At 49.8% G+C, this 20829-nt stretch overlaps 1 protein-coding gene across 2 annotated transcripts in view; it reads left to right on the forward strand.

Annotated features, from left to right (window-relative positions):
* The first annotated feature begins 5113 nt into the window (after positions 1-5113).
* The window catches only part of CALB2 (calbindin 2), a 42667-nt gene continuing 26951 nt past the window's right edge, over positions 5114-20829 (forward strand). Inside the window, exons 1-2 of one of the 2 annotated variants that reach the window (XM_061565710.1) lie at positions 5114-5349; positions 18070-18146. In XM_061565710.1, the coding sequence (XP_061421694.1) occupies positions 5262-5349; positions 18070-18146 (165 nt within the window). In that variant the 5' untranslated portion in view covers positions 5114-5261. Of the gene's footprint in view, positions 5350-16767; positions 17575-18069; positions 18147-20829 lie in introns of those variants that run through there. The other variant, XM_061565709.1, reaches the window with a different exon arrangement.

A 20829-nucleotide genomic window follows, 5' to 3' on the forward strand; every position in this document is an offset into this window, starting at 1 on the left:
CCCCCCAAAAAAAACAGAAAAAACATACACATGTTAAGCCCCGACCCATTATCATCTGACAGGCTGATGGATCAGGTTTGCTCTAAGATTTACACATTATCCGTTCTTTTTCGATTTAAAGCTTTCGTGACTGCAGGGATTCATCTTCTTGGTTCTTTTGGTAAAGTCACGTAGAATGGAAATAATAAAATAATAAAAATCAAACATAATAAAATAATTCTCACGACGTTTCGGCCACAACGCAAGCAGCCGTCCTCAGGTGGAGAACAGCTTAAATAGTCGCTCCAAGCCTGGGGTGTGTCATTCAGACTCTGTCTTCTCGACAGACCTGTTCTCCACCTGAGGACGGCTGCTTGCGTTGTGGCCGAAACGTCGTGAGAATTCTTTTATTATATTTTATTTTTATTATTTCATTATTTCCATTCTACGTGACTTTACCGAAAGAACCAAGCAGATTATCCGTTCTGTTTAATGTGACGCAATAATTCATCAACCGCGTGCCCTTTAAACACTAGAATTGTTCACTATTACAGACTGCTATTAATGACTCGTAAATTGATATCCCTACAAAGAGGAATACAAAGCCAAGACAAGTTAATATGTGATTTGTTTTATAACTTGTATGGTATCGCCGTGTGCGTGCGAGTTGCAGAATAAAATGATAAGCGGGATTATAGGGGATTAATGAGGTTTAAGCATCTCTCCCTAAATATATAAATAAAATATATTTTAAAAAACTCTGCGATTATCATCTCTATGCTGAGTTAGGCCTGCATAACCAAATTAGTGGTGCGCACCTAAGTGATTTGTCCTGCAGCGTAGTTCTGTAGTCATCGTAGTACTGGAGTAGCAATTCCCCTTGATGAGGAAATGATTCAGTTAGCCATGGCGAGCGCATGTCCATTTTTTTTGGGTTTGATCCACGGGTATAAAGGAGCACATAGTTGCAGGCGTACGAGACGGACTGCAGAAGGCAGCATAGCAAGAGGGCTTATCGCCACTGTGTGTGTGGATTTCGAATGTCCAGCCACTCGTGTGCAAGGGTATGAGTCAATGGAATCATCTTTCTGCACACAAAACATTCGGAAATCAATTGTCCGAACAACCCCAAGCACGACTGTCCTGGACCGTTTTGATACCCGATTGAAGCTTTCCCAGATAACATAAAAATACGTCTAACTCTAATCACATCTCAAATAACTGTAGGAGTTGCAGGACATGAAGGAATGAGATAATTTTAAGAGATTTGTGGAGGGGGGGGGGGGGGGGTACTGAAATATGCAGCAAGGCTACCAGGCAGGGAACGAATGAAGACAAGACAGTAACGCCACGAATTAAATATGTATGTTAAACTTCTTTCGCCCCGTACGTAGCCAACCGTGCTAATCGGAGTTGCGGGGGAAGGACAACAAACTAAACACAAAAAGCAGTTCTAAAGAAATGAGCTTTCAATTTAGACTTAACAGTGCTAAGTTCCAGTGGCTTCCTAACGTCGGAGAGAAGAGCGTTCCAGACGGCCGCAGAAGCGCTAGCCAAAATCCGCTGCTGTGAGGATGACCGGAGTTCACGTGATGGTTTACACTGCGTGACGAAAACAGCAAGGTATTGCGGTGCATTTGTGGCACGCACTTTGTGTGTGATAAGTGCGACCTTATAATGAAGAAATCGATGCATGGAGAGAGACACAGAGAGTGTGAGTCATGAGCTTGACTCTGGACTTGAACATGTGTCGGGCCTCGGTGGTGCGGAGAGCCACCCAGAGTTCGACGCAAAGCAGCACAGGAGGAGTGACCTCCCATTGAGCAAATCCATAAAAAAAGGTTTGTTGGGTTAGATCGCGTGAAAATGTGTCGGTTAAACCCGCCACCACCCGACACAGCCAGTTAGCAAGGTTTGTCACGTAAACGAAACATGCCAATTCGTTATTAATTCAGCACACCGGTGTGTTGGAGAGTAAACCCACAACATTGGCAATTCGAGTACGACGTTTTTCCGGTAATTACAACCAGCACCATCAGGCGACGGCCAGAGTTTCGTAGAAATCTTCGTCCTGTTTTCTGTATTAAATATTTAAATATTACATTGAGCAAATGTTGGTTTTAGCAGAAGGCCTTGGGGTTGCTTCAGTGAGAAAGCACACGTGAAGGGGACGACCCCCATGGAGGATCTTGGTGATCACGTGGACATTGACTCGATGGTTGACACGGGTTTGAACTGGGAGCCTACAGTGTGTTACAATGGGTTATGAGGTTTTAGGTGACAAAGTCTGGCAGCAGAAATAATAAAAAGATTGTGGAGGTCGAGCAGCCACGTGCAGCAAATCCTCGCCCGGGGTTTGTCAGTTTCGAATCTCCAAGAGAGCCTGGAACTTCGAAAGCCCCCACATGCTTAGTCGTTTGTAACAGGGCAGAGTTAGAGTAGCGGTCTATCTAAACACCCCTTCGCAACGGATCGACGTCGTGAAATAAGGTGGCCTTGGTGGCTCAGAGGTCAGAGCCCTGGGCCGCCTTGGGTTCGAATCCAGGCAGCTGCCTGTGGTAAAACCAGGGGCTCGTGTGTAGTGAGTTGACGTATGTACGAATGTTGAACTTGTTTCGTACCGTTCATAGCCATGCACCAATAACCGCACATGAAACACATTAATTTTCACTTTGCACATAATTTGGCTAAATTCCAGCTCTATAAATTAAACATCGGTTTGACATGCGAGAGTCATGAAGATGACTCTGGTGTGTGAACAGGAAGTAGGCAAGCGGCTGCTATCTAACAAGCGAGAGCCAGAGGTGACTTGAAGGGATCTCAGAGGTAGATCTGTGATGTACAGTTTCCGTGGAGCATTCTCAGACTCGAAAAGGATTGGACTGCTTTGTAAGATTTAGATATATTGTGTTTAGTTTGTTGTAGCACGATTGGCCACGTACGATGTGAAAGAAGTTCAACATACGTTGCATATATACATGACCACGACGCCGATAGCACAATCCGTATAGATTTGGGAGAAATTCACAATAAGAACTGAATGTCAGCGATAAAAGGACTCAAGGACTAGTCCGGAGCCCAAGCCAAGTCCACGAGGTGGAAATTGTTTCTCAACATCGCCCCCGCGACGTGATACGCGGCGCACAGAGCAATAATATGAACTCAAAGTGCCATTATGCGAGAACTTAAAGCTGCAGGCGTAATTATTGCAACGATTTATTAACGACCTCGATAGGCACGTGGGCACGTGCGCACACACCGCAGTCCCGTGCTCGTTGCGGCAGCCGAAGGGGCATTGATCTTCATCGGTGAGATGAAGAGGAGCTGGATGGAGCGTACACAGCGAGACGTGAAGCCAGCTGGATTTGAAAGTTGCTCCGACCTGGGGTTGATCCCTGTGAAGTTTAATTGTGTAAATGTGTATGATGCCTGCATGCAGGCGTGGGCCTCTGTTAAGGCAACTCAGTCATACGTCACAATACAGTAATATTATTATTGTTTACCTGGGAAAGCTTCACTTTAGGCATACGACTTTTCAGCAGGACCCTGCATTGGGATGTAACAGGAAAATAATAGAGGCCCAGCGAAAATTCACGACTCAACTCTGCTTATCCTCTTAGACATGACGTCTGGCAGGTGCATTTTGGGTGATTTGGTCATAGCAAAAAATTATCATGGTCTCGTATTATTCACTCATAAGCTATGCCAGTAGCAAGAGGCAATCTTCAACAGTACTAGTCCAATCATTCCATGTAAGGGGTTACATCACAAAGCATTTTCATTGGGTCTCAACTGTCTTAGACGTGAAATGTGATTTAAAACATAACCTTAGTTATACGCGTAGTGTAATGCCTCTAACCTCAAGCTAAACACGACTAAAGTATGAGCAAGAAATATTTTAGTGAATTAACAGTATGATCTCTCTAACCAAGAAGCTGGATAGGACGTGGAAGTACAGCGATGAATTCTTGAATCGATCTGCGTGGAGATTTGAGTGTGGTGGGGGTTTTCTAGGTGCTTCGATTTCCTCTCCCATGATTAAAAAAACAACAACAACAACAACTGCTTCGTAGGATTGTGCCAAACATCCCAGTGTCGCTGGATCCTCCAGGAAAAATGAGTCTCCAGGCTCACCGAGGCTTCAATTGACACATGAAAGGGCGTTGTGCGGAACCTGAACAAAAATCTCTGTACGCGAGGGCATCCCTCTCTTTGTCTGAGCAATTCGCGCGGAAAAGTTGGGCTCACACCAAACCCGAGCTCCTCACACAGATCGCCCGCTTGCCCTACACACGCACACGCACGTGGAAAAACAAGAGCGGTATTCGTGCTGGCAGCGGTCGTTCTCTCTCTCTCCCTCTTCGAGTGTGAGCGAGCACTGTGCAGCGCGTTACAAGTTGAAGTGATTATTACATAACTGTTGTTATTATTATTATTGTTATCCATTTTGGTGACCAGTAAGTGGACTGAGACCATACAATTCACTACGTTTTGGAACCCGGTTGAACCACAAGCAGCTTGCCTGGATTTTAACCCAGGATCGCAACCATGCCGGCTAGAGTCTCTGACCCCTGAGTCCTGGTGCCACGAGTCTCAACCAAATGCGTTGCTACCGCTGCCATAGAGAGGAGAACGCACAGGGAGGTGGCGTTTTGGGAAATGGTCCTTCCTTGTCGCGTGCAGCGCCTTCCCCGCCGACTCATTGAATTCGTTTAATTTATTTAACAGCACTCGAGCGAAGTTGCCCGATGTGACCCCCCCGGATGAACCGTAAGCCAAATTCAGCGGCGAGGTGCCCCTTTGGCAGCGTGGACTTGCGGGAGCGAACCTGGGAAAGTACCGTTCTGAATCATGCTCTTGCGCGCTTGTGTGGAGAGCGCATTGCATCGGGAGGAAAGGACGACGGACAGACAGATTGAGAGAGAGAGGAACGAGGGCGGTGGAGGTGGGGGGGAGGTAGGAGATAAGGAGGGAGATGGAGGGAGATAAATGGGGGAGAGAGAGAGAGTTGTTAAATAAACGAAAGAACGAGCGCACGCGCATGCGCGCTGGAAATTTAATGATAATCCCATGGACTTTCTCTCGAATCTGAGCATTCAGGCAATCAGTCCAGGGAGGAATGCTTTAGGAAGCCTGCTTTTAAAAGTATATTAATTTATATACAATAAAAAAAAGTTTAACTCTTTGACAAACCAGGAGACCCACGTACAAATTAAATACCTCGAGGCAAAGGCGCTTGAAGCTTGATTTTCCATTTTAGTTTTAATTCAATCAGTCAAGCAATGAGCAAGCCCGAGTTGAAGGTCCTGCAGCAGGCTGAGATCACCGCATCTCAGTTCATCACCATCTGGAGCCACTATGACCACGACGGTAACGCGTGCGTGTGTGGACATAGCGACACGCGCACACTCGGCAGCGTGTCCACTCATCACTCCCCGTGTACTACTCATCACTCCCCGTGTGCACTCATCACTCCCCGTGTCCACTCATCACTCCCCGTGTCCACTCATCACCACTCCCCGTGTCCACTCATCACCACTCCCCGTGTCTACACATCACTCCCCGTGTCTACACATCACTCCCCGTGTCTACACATCACTCCCCGTGTCCACACATCACCACTCCCCGTGTCCACTCATCACTCCCCGTATCCACACATAACCACTCCCCGTGTCCACTCACCACTCCTCGTGTCCACTCATCACTCCCCGTGTCCACTCACCACTCCTCGTGTCCACTCATCACTCCCCGTGTCCACACATCACCACTCCCCGTGTCCACTCACCACTCCTCGTGTCCACTCATCACTCCCCGTGTCCACTCATCACCACTTCCCGTGTCCACTCATCACTCTCCGTGTCTACTCATCACTCCCCGTGTCCACTCATCACTCCCCGTGTCCACTCATCACTTTCCGTGTCCACTCATCATCACTCCCCGTGTCCACTCATCACCACTCCCCGTGTCCACTCATCACTTTCCGTGTCCACTCATCACTCCCCGTGTCCACTCATCACTCCCCGTGTCCACTCATCATCACTCCCGGTATCCACACATCACTCTCCGTGTCCACTCATCATCACTCCCCGTATCCACACATCACTCTCCGTGTCCACTCATTACTCCCCGTGTGCACTCATCACCCCCCCCCCCCCCCCGTGTGCACTCATCACTCCCCGTGTCCACTCATCACTCCCCACACACCGACACCTGGGTTCTCAACTGTGCACCTCGTGTTGACCTCGGTGTCTGGATCCCATCGCGCGTCGTCCCCCACACTTGACCCGGTGTCCACACACCACTCACGCGTGCACACACCGGGCGCGCCGTGTCCACAACAACACACGTGTTGTTGTTGTTGCACGCCTTGTTCACATCACTCCTCGTGTCTGGACTTGACCCCCGTGTCGAGACGACTCCCGGGTGTCAACAACAACAACAACCACCACAACATCGCTCTCGGTGTCCGTTACACTCGCCGTGTTCACACCGCACGCACGCACCGCACGCACCGTGCGTCCGCACTTCGCATCGTGTCTACGCGGAGTCCCGTGTTCACGGGACAACGTTGCAGCAATGTTGCCCGCATTGTAGTTGTTGTTGTCGAGACCTGGCCTCGTGTCTACAGCACTCTTTCGTGTTCACATCAAAGACAAAGGTCCCCCGTGTAGCCTTAACAGACTGTAGGGGCAAGTGCTGTTAGCGAGCACCTATGAAGGCCGGCACGGCACACGAGGGGGTGGGTGGCCAACACCACGCCCGGCCGCCTTTGTCTCCCCAGTGCCGATATTTACACATCGCCCCAGGTATTAATTTGATGCTGAGTCGACCTAGGGGAGGCCCAGGACCGGTTGAGATAATCGTCACTGTTGGTGTTGGCCGTGATGCGGGAATCGAACCCGGGTCGCCGGATTTCGTAGCGCAGCGTAGCGCTAACCGCTGCACCACCGCTCCCCTCTATCACACACAAAGACAAAGATCCCCCGTATAGCCTTAAGTGCTGTTAGCGAGCACCTATGAAGGCCAGAACGGTACACGAGGGGGTGGGTGGCCAGCACCACGCCCGACCGCCTTTGTCTCCCCAGTGCACTATCGCTCCCCGCTCTACCACACACACACACTGCAACACACAACTTCAGCGCATGGGGACTTTAGCGACACGTGTTAACGATGGGTAATTGCTCTCTTCCATGCGATCTGTCCACCACGCACTCCGTCCACCACGCATGCACCGCTGCTGCTGTCCACGTGGACGACGCGCGTCCGTGGTCCAGTCGCTCGTCAGCATCTGCAACGACAAAGACCCCCCGTATAGCCTCTGACAGACCGTTGGGGCAAGTGCTGTTAGCGAGCACCGGTGAAGGCCGGCACGGCGCGCGAAGGGGGTGGGTGGCCAGCACCACGCCCGGCCGCCTTTGTCTCCCGAATGTCAATATCTACGCATCCGCACCACACGCGCACATTCAATACACCGATCGTTCGGGCGGTACGTATGTATGTTCCTCGCCGTACTTCGCTGACCGTGCTAATCGGAGGAGCGGGTGGACCGAGGGGGGAAAGCCCAGGACCGGGTTCAAATGTTCGCCACTGTTTTGTGATCGTGAGCCGGGGAATCGAACTAGGAGGCGACGGGCTCTTAGCGCGGTGCGCTCACCGCTGCGCCAGCGCTCGCCACAACACCGTGGAGGCAGGCCGAGAGGGCTGGTGGATCGTACAAATGATGAGACGCTCCATTCCCGTGGGAGTCGAGGTGACCCTCCCCTGGCTCTTCCAGAAGGAGGCACAACAAATGTGGACGAATCTCCGTCTTATTCCATCTGTATGGCACAGAGCCCCTTCGCACGCGTGGGCTTTATCTGGCCGTTCCGGTTTCCTCCCACGTGTATTCCAAGCACTCGTTAATTGGCCTAAAACATCTTGATATAGCGAGGACCGCAGAGCCCGGGCAATTGTTGGCGCAGGCTCGCTGTGGTTGTACCCGCCTCCGAGGGTTACACATTGTACAGCGCTGTGAGATGCAATGTGTATGAATGACGCTATATAAAACTAAACATTGTTATTATTATTATTATTGTAATTCGTGTTCATTACTTTCGAGAGAGAGAGTTCGTGAGTTGCAGCGACTCGAACGCGGCGTCTCATTACGCCGTTCCAATTTCAGTCAAAATCCCACCCTCGCTAGATCATTATTTCCCGAAGCATCCGCGTGTCTGTGCTGTGCTCATAGGGGCGGCGGTGCAGCAGTGGTCAGCGCACCGCGCTACGAACCCAGCGATTCCCGCTCACGAACAATAAAGTGTGGTGAATATTAGAACCGGTCCTGGGCTTCTCGTAGGTCGACTCAGCCTCAAATGAGTACCTGGTGCGGTGCGTGAAACGTCGCCACTGGGGAGACAGAGACAACCACACTACTCCCTTCATGTACTGTTGTTGCCTTAATAGGTGCTCGCTAACAACACGTTTCCCCAACAGTCTGTTAAAGGCTGTATGTATGTTGCACGAGTGTATATGTGTGTGCGTGTGCTGTGTTAATAATTATATTCGCATGCATGTATGTATGTCTGTGTGCTGGAGCGGTTGTGTGGTGGTTAGCGCGCTGCGCTACGAACCTGGCGACCCGAGTTCAATTCCCGCCCACGGCCATACATCAGTGACGAGTATCTGAACCGATCCTGAATCCTCCCATAGGTCGACTCAGCTTCAAATGAGTACCTGGTGCGGTGTGTAAACATCGCCACTAGGGAGACAAAGGCGGTCGGGCGTGGTCTTGACCACCCACCCCCTCGTGTGCCGTTCTGGCCTTCATAGGTGCTCGCTTACAGCACATGCCCCAAAAGTCTGTTCAGGCTCTACGGGGGATCTTTGTCTTGTTTGTCTTGTTGTCACTACACATCAAAGTGAACCTAGCCTGGCACAGGCGCCGTGGGGACGTCACCGCCACTTCGTGGCGAGTGGCGGTTGTTTTGATTTCCACGTGCAAGTGCGTGCGTGTGCGTGTGTGCGTGTCGTTGTGCTCACATACTCGTGCGTGTGTGTGAGAGCTGCGTTGATTTGCGCGTGTAAGCCTTTGAAGCACCCGAGTTTTGAATCGGTGGATAATTTCACGACAAAATGTTTAAACGTTGCAATCACTTCCCACGGCTTATCGTTTTGCATGGCTATACAGCACGTGCACTCGTTAAAAACCCCGTTATTGCTCGTGCTTCTTCGACAAAGCACAACCACGACAAGGGGTGCGTTATTAAATATAAACCCATCAATTATTAAGTGAACCCATCCAGTTCGTGTGTCCACTAAGTCGGTGGCGGCGCGCTTAAGCCGCGGATGGCGAGGATTTGACCAAGCAGGTGTCCGCCAGAGCTGTGGGTCACCTGCTGTAGCTGTTACACAGGAGCACATCTAACTACCGCCAGCCCTTTGTAAACTCACTGCTGGGTGAAAGGGGTGGGTTTGGGCTTTTTGGAGATGGAGCGCTCAGGACCGGTTCAGATATCACTCACCACTGACGTTAGCCGGTCCTGGGGATTGAACTCGGGTCGCTGGGTTCATAGTGGAGAGTTCGAAAAAAGAAAAGCAACTCCGTGCCACCGCTCCGTCCGTATTGACGCGCATAAACAAATGCCGCGTCAAGTGGCAATTTGCAATGTCACTAATTTTCCAGGAGGGACGCAGATGAAAATCCTACCGTGTAAGGTGTTAACGGTGGTGTTGAAGCTTCTTCAGCAACGGAATGCCTCCCCCCCCCCCACTTACTCGTCCGGGAACCGAATTGAGTTCCGGAGAAAAAAAAATCGTACCGCGCATGTAGCGAAACGTGGGACATCATGCCGAACAACACGCAGTTCAAATCCCAAAACGCATCAGATGGTTGTATACGAAAATACTTCTCTAATAGACAAGACTAAAATGATTGACTTGGCAAGGGAGATAATTTTGCAGGTGTAGCTGATCAGTTTGTAATTACGTGCAGAAAAAGGTAATTTTCACAAAATGCAATTCGCGCTTTGACATTTGTACCCCATCACTTCCGATTGCGAATTATAACGAATGTAATTTACTACGAGCCTCATTGAGTCCCAAGGCTCTCATTCGCACTGCGATGTTTGGTCAACTTCCTCTGAAATAAAAGTGAGCACTGTACCAATTTGTGGAGATTTTGAACAGCGGTCGTCCGGCGAGATCGTGATCGCCCCCGCCATAGGAATGTCGAATTTCCACCACCGTCTCATGCGCTGTAACCGGGAAATGAGAACCGACTCAATGCTCATTTGATGCAGGAAAACATCACTCTGACTTGTTTCAATTCACGTTAATGCTTCGTAAAAGAAACTGGAGTAGCAGCATTAACAAAACAAAGTGCATTACCTAGGGAATAACTTGCAAAGACCCGCGCACACGGGTCCACGAACCAATTTGATGGCGACCTCAAAACCCAGCTGGAGTTTGCCAGTTTCACAAAGCTGCGCGCATGATCCACCAATCCTCGCCTCGAACAAAGTTCAAAGTTCATTTATTAGGTATAGCCCTGTGAGCCATTCGGCTCTTGAAATCGGGTGCAACCGCAACAAACAAAAAACAAAACATGTGCAAAAATAAAATCCAGAACAGCTCCGTGTCACTGGAGTGCGAGGGCCAACGTCAAGCTGCGATGCTTTTCGAGTCTTTAACGTCCCCATTACAGCGGCGCAGTGAGTGCCGGTTGGTGGTGCTCACCGTCTGATTCCCACCGTCTGTGAAAACCAATTCCCATTCCATTTCGCTGACTCGTTGCAGCGATAAAACTGAATTAGTTCGTTCATAAAATGCCGTGGCCAGGAGATGGCAGCGCTGAGGGTCACCCCCTCATATGCCCAACGGAGATTCTCCTGTTCCCTGCGCCCACGTGAATCCTCGACTCTCAGCGATTTGGCAACGCGTTGTGGGACCGTCCAAAAGCGAATTCACTTCCCATTGAGCGTGACGCTGAAGTCATCAAAAGCGATTGAAGCGTCCGCACATGTTGAACAGAACCGAATAATATTTTCTCAACCGGCACACCACATCCAGTATACCCTCTCGCTGTAGCTGTGGCTACTCATTCGCGTGCCTACTCACGTCTAACAAGCGACCCGGACAAGTTATGGAGTTAGAATAAAAGCCTCGCTGTGGCTCTTCTGTGTGAGTAATTAGCGCTATTATTTTTTTGTTGTTACAATGCCCACTCACGACTTTCAATCTCACCGACTTCCCTCCCCGCTATCGTGGCACTCCACGCGCTCGGGCAGGATGTCAACTGCCCTCACGACTTACAGCCCCTTTTTTGCCAACTCCACCGCTGGATGAAGACCTCCCGACGCCGTACCCTGATCTCCGGCGGTTTCGTGACCGCGTTTCAAGTTTGTTGAAGTGGGGAACCCAGAAAAAGGGCCAGTTCAGATATCGCTCGCCACTGACGGCCAGAAACAACGTGCTCAGCAGGCGATTATATTCCACATTTCACTGCTCTAATTTCCATTCGCCAGCTGTGAAGAATAGGGCGCGCCCATATCTGCTGAGCGCATGCCGTCTAATGTATCACAATTAGCCATTGGTCAATCCACCGTTGAATGAAGGTCTTCTCACAGCCACCGCCACTCACACTTATCCTGCGATGTTAATCATCCACCTATAGCAACTGCACACAAACTCATTTAATCGCTCCTTCTCTTCGTGTTTGTGCTACGTGTTCGAAGCATTTGCCCGTGAGATACAATATCACATGCAAACGGCGTGAACACATTAGATGCCCAGCTTAAATTCCAACTTATTATTCATCGAGTCGACGGTAGACTTCAGTGGACACGCGACAGGCAGCCACCGCCATTGGGAGATGTCTCCTCGATGTGGTGTTCCGGGTGGAAAAATATCTTCCGTGTTGCCAACACAGACATGCCCGGCTGATGTTGAGCCCCGATTGCATATGTACATCACAGGTGGCTTCACTCGCTTTCCGTCGGCTTTAGCGTCACACTCCACGAAATGCGAATTATGTACTGTACTTGCTTCACTGTTGATTGGGATCGTATACACACACGCACACACGTGTGTGTGTTTAGCACGGGACTCAAAGCAACGTAGACCTTCACCCTACCCCATGAAGGAAAGCCATGAACCTTGCAGCCGACATTGTTGGGAGCCCAAATTAGAAAAATTATGTTTGATCGTTCTCATTTTAAAGTGGGGTCAAAAATATGGCAAATTATAAAATGACCCGCACGGTATTCAATGGACATTATACATAGCAGCAGTCATGATCCCCTACCGGCAGACAGATGGCCGTTTGCAGGTCAAGGTGCTGAGTTACCTTGTGTCGCACAGGGACAGCTGTCACACGCGGTGCCCCTCTTCAATGCATTGAGATGAGATGTTGAGATGTTTGAAATGTTGAGATGAGATGTTGAGATGCTGAGATAAGATGTTGAGATTCTGAGATGTTGAGATGGGATGTTGAAATGTTGAGATGAGGTGTTGAGATGTTGAGATGGGATGTTGAGATGCTGAGATAAGATGTTGAGATTCTGAGATGTTGAGATGGGATGTTGAGATGTTGAGATGAGATGTTGAGATGGGATGTTGAGATGCTGAGATGAGATGTTGAGATTCTGAGATGTTGAGATGAGATGTTGAGATGTTGAGATGAGATGCTGAGATGAGATGTTGCGATGAGATGCTGAGATGAGATCTTGAGATGCTGAGATGAGATGTTGAGATGCTGAGATGTTGAGATGAGATGTTGAGATGAGATGTTGAGATGCTGAGATGAGATGTTGAGATGCTGAGATGTTGAGATGAGATGCTGAGATGTTGAGATGAGATGCTGAGATGAGATGTTGAGATGAGATGCTGAGATGTTGAGATGAGATCTTGAGATGCTGAGATGAGATGTTGAGATGCTGAGATGTTGAGATGAGATGTTGAGATGAGATGTTGAGATGCTGAGATGAGATGTTGAGATGCTGAGATGTTGAGATGAGATGTTGAGATGAGATGTTGAGATGCTGAGATGAGATGTTGAGATGCTGAGATGTTGAGATGAGATGCTGAGATGTTGAGATGAGATGCTGAGATGAGATGTTGAGATGAGATGCTGAGATGTTGAGATGAGATCTTGAGATGCTGAGATGAGATGTTGAGATGCTGAGATGTTGAGATGAGATGTTGAGATGAGATGTTGAGATGCTGAGATGAGATGTTGAGATGCTGAGATGTTGAGATGGGATGTTGAGATGTTGAGATGAGATGTTGAGATGCTGAGATGTTGAGATGAGATGTTGAGATGCTGAGATGTTGAGATGTTGAGATGCTGAGATGTTGAGATGAGATGTTGAGATGTTGAGATGAGATGTTGAGATGCTGAGATGAGATGTTGAGATGCTGAGATGTTGAGATGAGATGTTGAGATGCTGAGATGAGATGTTGAGATGCTGAGATGTTGAGATGAGATGTTGAGATGCTGAGATGAGATGTTGAGATGCTGAGATGTTGAGATGAGATGTTGAGATGTTGAGATGTTGAGATGTTGAGATGCTGAGATGTTGAGATGATGTTGAGATGCTGAGATGTTGAGATGTTGAGATGCTGAGATGTTGAGATGAGATGTTGAGATGCTGAGATGAGATGTTGAGATGCTGAGATGTTGAGATGAGATGTTGAGATGCTGAGATGAGATGTTGAGATGCTGAGATGTTGAGATGAGATGAGATGTTGAGATGCTGAGATATTGAGATGTTGAGATGAGAATGTTGAGATGTTGAGATGCTGAGATGAGATGTTGAGATGCTGAGATGTTGAGATGAGATGAGATGTTGAGATGCTGAGATATTGAGATGTTGAGATGAGAATGTTGAGATGTTAAGATGAGATGCTGAGATGAGATATTGAGATGTTGAGATGTTGAGATGAAAATGTTGAGATGAGATGTTGACATGTTGAGATGAGATGTTGAGACGTTGAGCTGGTCAGATGCTGAGCGCTTTGAGACAGCCTGGCGTATGGGACGGCGCTCTTATCGAAAAACAAGTCGTTAAGTATATCGGCTCGACGGTATTGTACCAAGTGTCAGCTCTCTAGCCCGTCCGCGACATCATTAGAATGTACAGGAGTTAGTCGTGGCGATTAAGGAACAGAACGCATCCGAGAGGGCGTTCCCGCGTGGGGATAAAGCAATGAATTTGGCGTCCGTGCAGCAGACATTTAAGTGGATTAAATGATCTCGCAGGATCGGCCAGAGATGGCTACGGCTTAAGGCGGGGCTTCGTCCAGCAGTGGATTGATCAGGGCGGATGATGATGATGGCAGCAGTTAGATGCCATCTTCTCATGATGTACCATCAGCACGAACCATGGAGCAGGCTAGCCCGTAGGTGTCCACTGCACATTTCGTCATTTGTTTCAACTTTGTGCCTAATACGCTCAAGTCGTGGCCACATATTTCTGCCACCAATCCCTTTTTTCGTCGTCGTCAAGCCATCCTCTCTCTGTTCGTTCTTCCTCTCTTTCGGGTTCGTTCCACTTGTTTTTCCGAACAACCACACTTTTTATTCTTCCACGTTGTTGTCCATTAAAACATGCGTGTCCAAATAGTCCCTTCTCATCGCTGCCTGCATCGTGTCGTCTTCTTCTTCGTGCAACATCTTCTCCTGAAAAAAACTACAGAAACCCACGCTAACGGATGTCGCAGCCACCTCTAGCGGCGAGTCGGCTTACCGCTCTGACATTTTCCACGTGTTCGATTCCCATCCACCTCTCTCTCTCTCTCTGCACTCACAAACGTGCGCCGTCTGCTGTGTTAATGGGACGTTAACCAGCACGCGGTGCTGTTTGTTAAGAACGGCCACCGCCTGCCTGCTGTGTGCCGGTGGCATTTAGGACAAACATGACACTGGTTTCACAATGTGGCCAGCCGAGCAAGTGGCCCAGCGGTTTGCTCACTCGTCTTCAATGTATGAATGAACTCGGCTGTCCGAGTTTGAATACTGGCCACGGATAACATCGGCGACGAGTGATGTCTAAGCCATTCTTGGCTGGCCGCTCCGTGACTATGGGGGGTAGGGGGGGGTGCTTCATCGAGCAGTTGATAAAAAGTGCTGTTACTAAATTAAATTATTTAACACGGTGAACGTAGATATATGTACACACTAGTAGCATGCACATCCTTTGGATGTGACAGTCTGTCCCTCCCTCCATCCAGCCAGCAAAAGTAAAAAAAAATAGTATAGTGTGAGATAATGCACAGTCCTGTGTAAATCCACTGCTGGATGAAGGGCCACCCATGCCGGGTCGGCTATTTGAGTTGTTTGACCATACTTCACCACGCTGGTCAATGTGAGTTGACGAGGAAAGTTTCGCAGGTGGCGCGTCGGCTCCCAATATCACTTGCCACGGATGATAGCCGTGGCCGGGATTCGAACTCAGGTGGCTGGTTTCAGAGCGCGTTGCGCCAACCGCTGCACCACTACTCAACCCAAACATGAGTGTTCCAAAATCGAATGAAAAAAAAACCCCATCAGTCAATCCCTCTGCTTTAAAAAAAAAAAACAGCGGATTCCGACCAACCTTGTTTAAGGACAACAGTGTATTCACACGCTTTTTAGGTATTCATTTAACCCATTGATGCACTTGATCACAACAGTTTACTCACGCGCCGAAAATCGAACGGCGTTGCCTGCGGCCGTCTGGTGCGATGCGATTTTGACGTGGTCATCATCAGCGTCGTCACCGGCCACGCACAATCCACCGCTGGACGAACGCATCACCTCTCAAACGGTCGCCATCTCTCACGGCACCGCAATGTAGCGAGCCGCGTGTCGCACGCACCACCAGCTGTGGACCTCACAGCAGCGCGCACGCGATACCCTCTCTTCCCGGAATGCTGCCCCCATGCTGCCCTCGTGTGTGTATGCATGTCGGAACTTCTTTCGCACCGTACGTAGCCAACCGCGCTCATCGGAGGCGCGGGCGTGCGAGGAGCCAGGTGTGGCACTCGCGTTGTTTCAAAAAGCAAAAACGCCTCGCATCGAGACCCCGGGGACAGCTGCGCACGATTCACCCTCGCGAGATCATCTCGTGGCACTCACCAACCAACGCATCGCTACCCCCCCCCCCCCAGCCACTCACCAGGGCTTCCACTCACCAACGAACAACATACATGCGCCAACGCATCAACTCACCAGCGCATCCACTCACCAACGCACCTACCCACTCACCAATGCTTCTACCAACAACGCAGCCACCCATTCACTCACCGACGCCCCATCCAACCCACTCACTCACTCACCAACCCACTCACTCACTCACAAACGCATTCACTCATTCACAAACTGCGTCCACTCACCAACTCATCTACTCACTCACCAACGCACTCATTGACAGACGCATCCACTCACAAACTCTTACACTCACTCGCCAACGCAGCCACTCACTCACCAATGCATCCACTCACCAACTCATCCACTCATTCTCCCACGCGCTCACCCACGAACACATCCACTCGCAAACCATTACACCCACTCACTAACGCACCCACTCAAAAATCCACCAACCCACCCACTCACCCATCCAACCATCATCATCACCACCACCACCACCACCACCATCATATACCACCACCAATCAACCAACCACCACCTCTCAGTTCGTCTTGGGGTTTTTTTTGTTGCAGGCGCTCACACGCTTCCTCGCTCGTGAATAATTAAATCGGTTTCGAATTTCGCCTTTGCAGGAAAACTCGCTTACCTGTCGGAAAAAAATAAATAAAATAATTACAAACTAAGTCTCCCCTTTGATCCCGCCACTGGGTATAAATGCGGCAGCAACGGGGATCCAACCAGAACGAGTGGAGCGCAGGGCGAGAGACGCAAGTGCGTGGTGGAACGCGAGTAGAGACGTGTGTATATAGATAAATAAACGACCGCATAGCCTCGCAAGTAAATGAAATAAAATTTAAAAAAAGACCCCAACCGCTATTCGCCTCCTGCCCTGGCCGCTAGTTCAAATATTGCGCGTAAACGCGGTCGCGCAGCCCACAGTGCCGAGAGCTCGCAACAGGTGACTGCTGCTCGCGTCTGACTCCGTTCGTGTCCCCCCCCACCACCACCACCACCACCTTCTCTCCGTGCGCTCAGTCACTGGAGGAGCTCAGACAGCCTCCTCGTCTTGTTCCGCGTCTCTGTTCGCGGCGTGCGAGCCCTTTACGCCTCTCCCCGTAGCAGTCGTGAACGACGGCAAGAGCGCACGTTTTTAGCGCTTTTATACAATTTTAAACCTTCCGAGGCTTCGTGCGCTCCCCAGAACTCGTTCGTCTTCGTGCAGAGACGCAGATACGCAGAGAGATACCGGCAGCAGAAAGAGAGAGAGAGATAATAACAGAGAGGCAAGAAACAGAGATCTACAACACACCGGGGCCGTCGAGAAGACATCGACCAGCCTTCCCTCTCGATCACACTCTCACGCTCTCTCACGCCGACCCCCGAAAGAAAAGCAGCGATGAGTGACGCAGCGGCGAGGGTGGCGATCCTGCAGCAGCCGCGCATCTCCGCCGACGATCTGATGAAGATCTGGGAATTTTACGACAACGATGGTAAAAAGGGGGAATTCTTCATCGAAGCGACGATGCTTCTCTGTTTGTTGTTGTTGTTGCTGCGAAAACGCGCAAGCGACGCGCTTTGTGTCTCGCTGAGCGCGCGCGCGGGTGTCGCGCGCGTTGCAATGTGCGCGCGTGTCCCCTTATTTTAGACAACGCGTGCACTTTGTATCAACAACAACGCGATGCGTACGCAATGCCAGAATCTGACATAAGTGCATTGGCGTTGAGACTTAACTTAAGGCTGTCGTTTTTTTGGTTTGTGCACGGTGCATCGATGTGCATGCTCGTTGTTTGCATTGGTCGCGGGCGGTGCGGTTAATTGCACGGAGACTGTTTTGCGCGCGTGTGTGTGTGTGTGTGCACGTGTGTCTTGCACACATGGGTATTTCTGAGGGCAGAGAGTTGCTCGCTCTGTGGTTTGACCACGCAAAACGCCGGCTGTTGTTTTCGCTGCTGCTGATGCTGCTGCTGCTGCCGCCCGTGCGACAGGGAACGGATACATCGAGGGTAAGGAGCTGGAGGACTTCTTTCGAGAGCTGGAGCAAGCGAGGCGTGGAGCCGGAGAGGCGAGTGCTTGTGCAATCACCGCCGTTACACCGTGTCCCATCACCATCATCATCATCGCCATTATTGTATCGTAAGAGTCACTTTGAATTGCAACAGCGTGTTAATTTTGTATATATATAGTACCACTTGGCACTTTCTGGACAATGTGCGAGGCGAGCCCTGTCAGCATAACGAGTTACGCATTCATTCGGACGGACTTGAATCGCGCAAGAGATGAATCCGAAACGATAAACACGAACCCCAGGAGCACAACGGGAGAGGTGCAGTCGACACGGCCACCGCGAGAACGCGCGAATGGGTGACTTGCACTGCGTTGTGCTGCTAAATTCTCTCTCTCATCTCTCATCTCGCACTCATTCATTCCCTTATGCACCCACTCACATTGGCTCTTCATTCATCGACTCATTCATTCGTGCGTCCGTCCGTTCTCGAGTCATTCCATGGCGCACACATGTGTACGCGCTTGTTCGGCATCAAGCTCAGCGTTGGCTGTTGCCGTATTGCCAGCAATTTCTCCCTGATTCCATAGCTGGTACCTGTTGCCGTGGGTTACGACTGTGTCCATATGCATACACACACACACAGCGCTGCATTGCACAGGATGTGCATGCACGCATTTACATCGCTGCTACGTATGGCTACGTACACAAGCACGCTGGAATGTTTTTTTTTATTAATTGCAACGTGCACAATTTATTGCAAATGAAATAATGACTACAGCATATTGCCATTGTGTTGAATCGTAGGAACCTGGGTGCTCATCATTGCACGTGTGAGCAATGCACGCAATGCGTGCGGGTGCGTTCCACGCCTTACTAGCCGTGCGCGTGCTACGAACGAAGGCACATTGCCCGAAACGTTCACTATTATGTTGTTTTCCTTCCTTTTTTCAAAGCCACGGTGTTATTTACGAACGTGTTGAGTTTTTGATGTCATTTGAGGCTGTTGCGCTACTCCCATCGCAGTATCACTCAATAATGCATTGGCCAGGAGTTTGCAACCAAAAATCATCTGCTCGGTGCCATTTATATTGTGTACACGATCATCGCCATCACTACCATCGCCATCAGCTGTGTTATATAATGATGATGACAGCGGCGCTCTGCAGAGGCACGGGGGTGGCAACGTGGTCCGTTCATCGAGGGAATTGAGGGTGGTGATTCAGTGTTTACAGCCGAGAGAGGTGGGGGGGGGGAATTAAACATTATTATATTATTATTATTGCTGCGTTCGCCACCGCGATTGTGTCGAGCGGATTGCACGTGCCGTTACGTCAACGGCGTTGAAGAACAATGGGTCGGTGTCTTTGTCACGTGTCGAACAATCGGCCGCCTCGCCTTTGGAAGGCGCGCGTTGCGATGGCATCGCGCGGGGTCTCGGAAGCGTTTCAGCTGCTCAGCACGAATCGAGACGAGAGATAAAACGACAAACACATTCGACAGGAGAGAAAGAGGGAGAGGTCAGGCAGAGACGGATGCGTGTAGGGCACTCGACACGCTGAGTAATGTCCATCGCGTGTGACCTCAATCTAGATAAAATGTTAATGTATATAAAAAAATATTAAGACGTCAACCATAGGTATGTGGGGGGAGGGTGAGGTGTTGTTTGACCATACTTCACCACGCTGGTCAGTGCGGGTTGGTAAACAAGGGCGTGGATAGGTTTAGAGATATCGCTCGCCACTGATGTTAGCCGTGGGCGAGAATCGAACTCGGGTCGCTCGGTTCGTAGCGCAGTGCCCCCTAATCGCTGCGTCACTCCTTCACGCCGTTGCTCCATTGTTGATTTCTACTGCGCGACAAAGCTTTCTAAATGTGTTACGAGACACGCAATTGCGTTGGTGGAGCAGTGATAACAGTGATTAGCGCGCCGGGCAATTGATTCCGTCCAGACGAGTTCGATTCCCGGGCCACGGATAACATCAGTGGCGAGAGCTATCAGAACCAGTCCTCCCACAACACCCCCTCCCCCTCCTCTTCAATCCGCACCGCTCAGATTGGTGAAGTATGGTCATGGGGAGGCATTCATTCAATGGTGATTGAGAATGGCTGAAACGTTTGAATGTTCATTAGCCTCCTAACTGCGTTTGGAAATTATTGGAAATCACGAGCCACGGGCGTGGTGCCGTGACAAGCATTGCCTCTGGGTGGCGTGGCCACGCAGAGAGTGTTCCCTGCCAGAGGGCCAAGCTGTTGCTGCTGCTGCTGCTTCTATCCGTGTGCGAATACCATGCACCACCCCGTGTCAATCAACAACACTCGGCACAGCAGTGGCAAAACCATTGCGCCCTTACATCTCACGGTTTTTGCCCACGGATAGTTTTCTACAACCTATCATAATAATGGTCATTATCTATAGCAAAGGAAAAAAAATGGGAAAACAATAACGGAAAACTTGACCAGCCTACGAATGACTATTTAGATACGTGTGTACTCTGACTAATGACGAGCTTGTTATTCCGTATTCAGGTGGGTTTTGTAGCTAGATTGGTTTATTGCTTGCGTTGGGATCACGGGGTCGGCTAGATTTATAGCAGGAGCCAAGGTTATACCGACCCTATATTGTGTGTTGATTGCTATTTCAATATCAATTTGTGGTGACATTTGAATCCCATTCCGTGCATGTGCATCATCATTATTGTCATCATCATCGTCGTCGTCGTCATCATCATGGTCATCATGG

This window comes from Lethenteron reissneri, chromosome 35 (assembly GCF_015708825.2).
Source record: "Lethenteron reissneri isolate LAM-NWPU_2019-01 chromosome 35, ASM1570882v1, whole genome shotgun sequence".
In the NCBI taxonomy this organism is placed as follows: Eukaryota; Metazoa; Chordata; class Hyperoartia; order Petromyzontiformes; family Petromyzontidae; genus Lethenteron; species Lethenteron reissneri.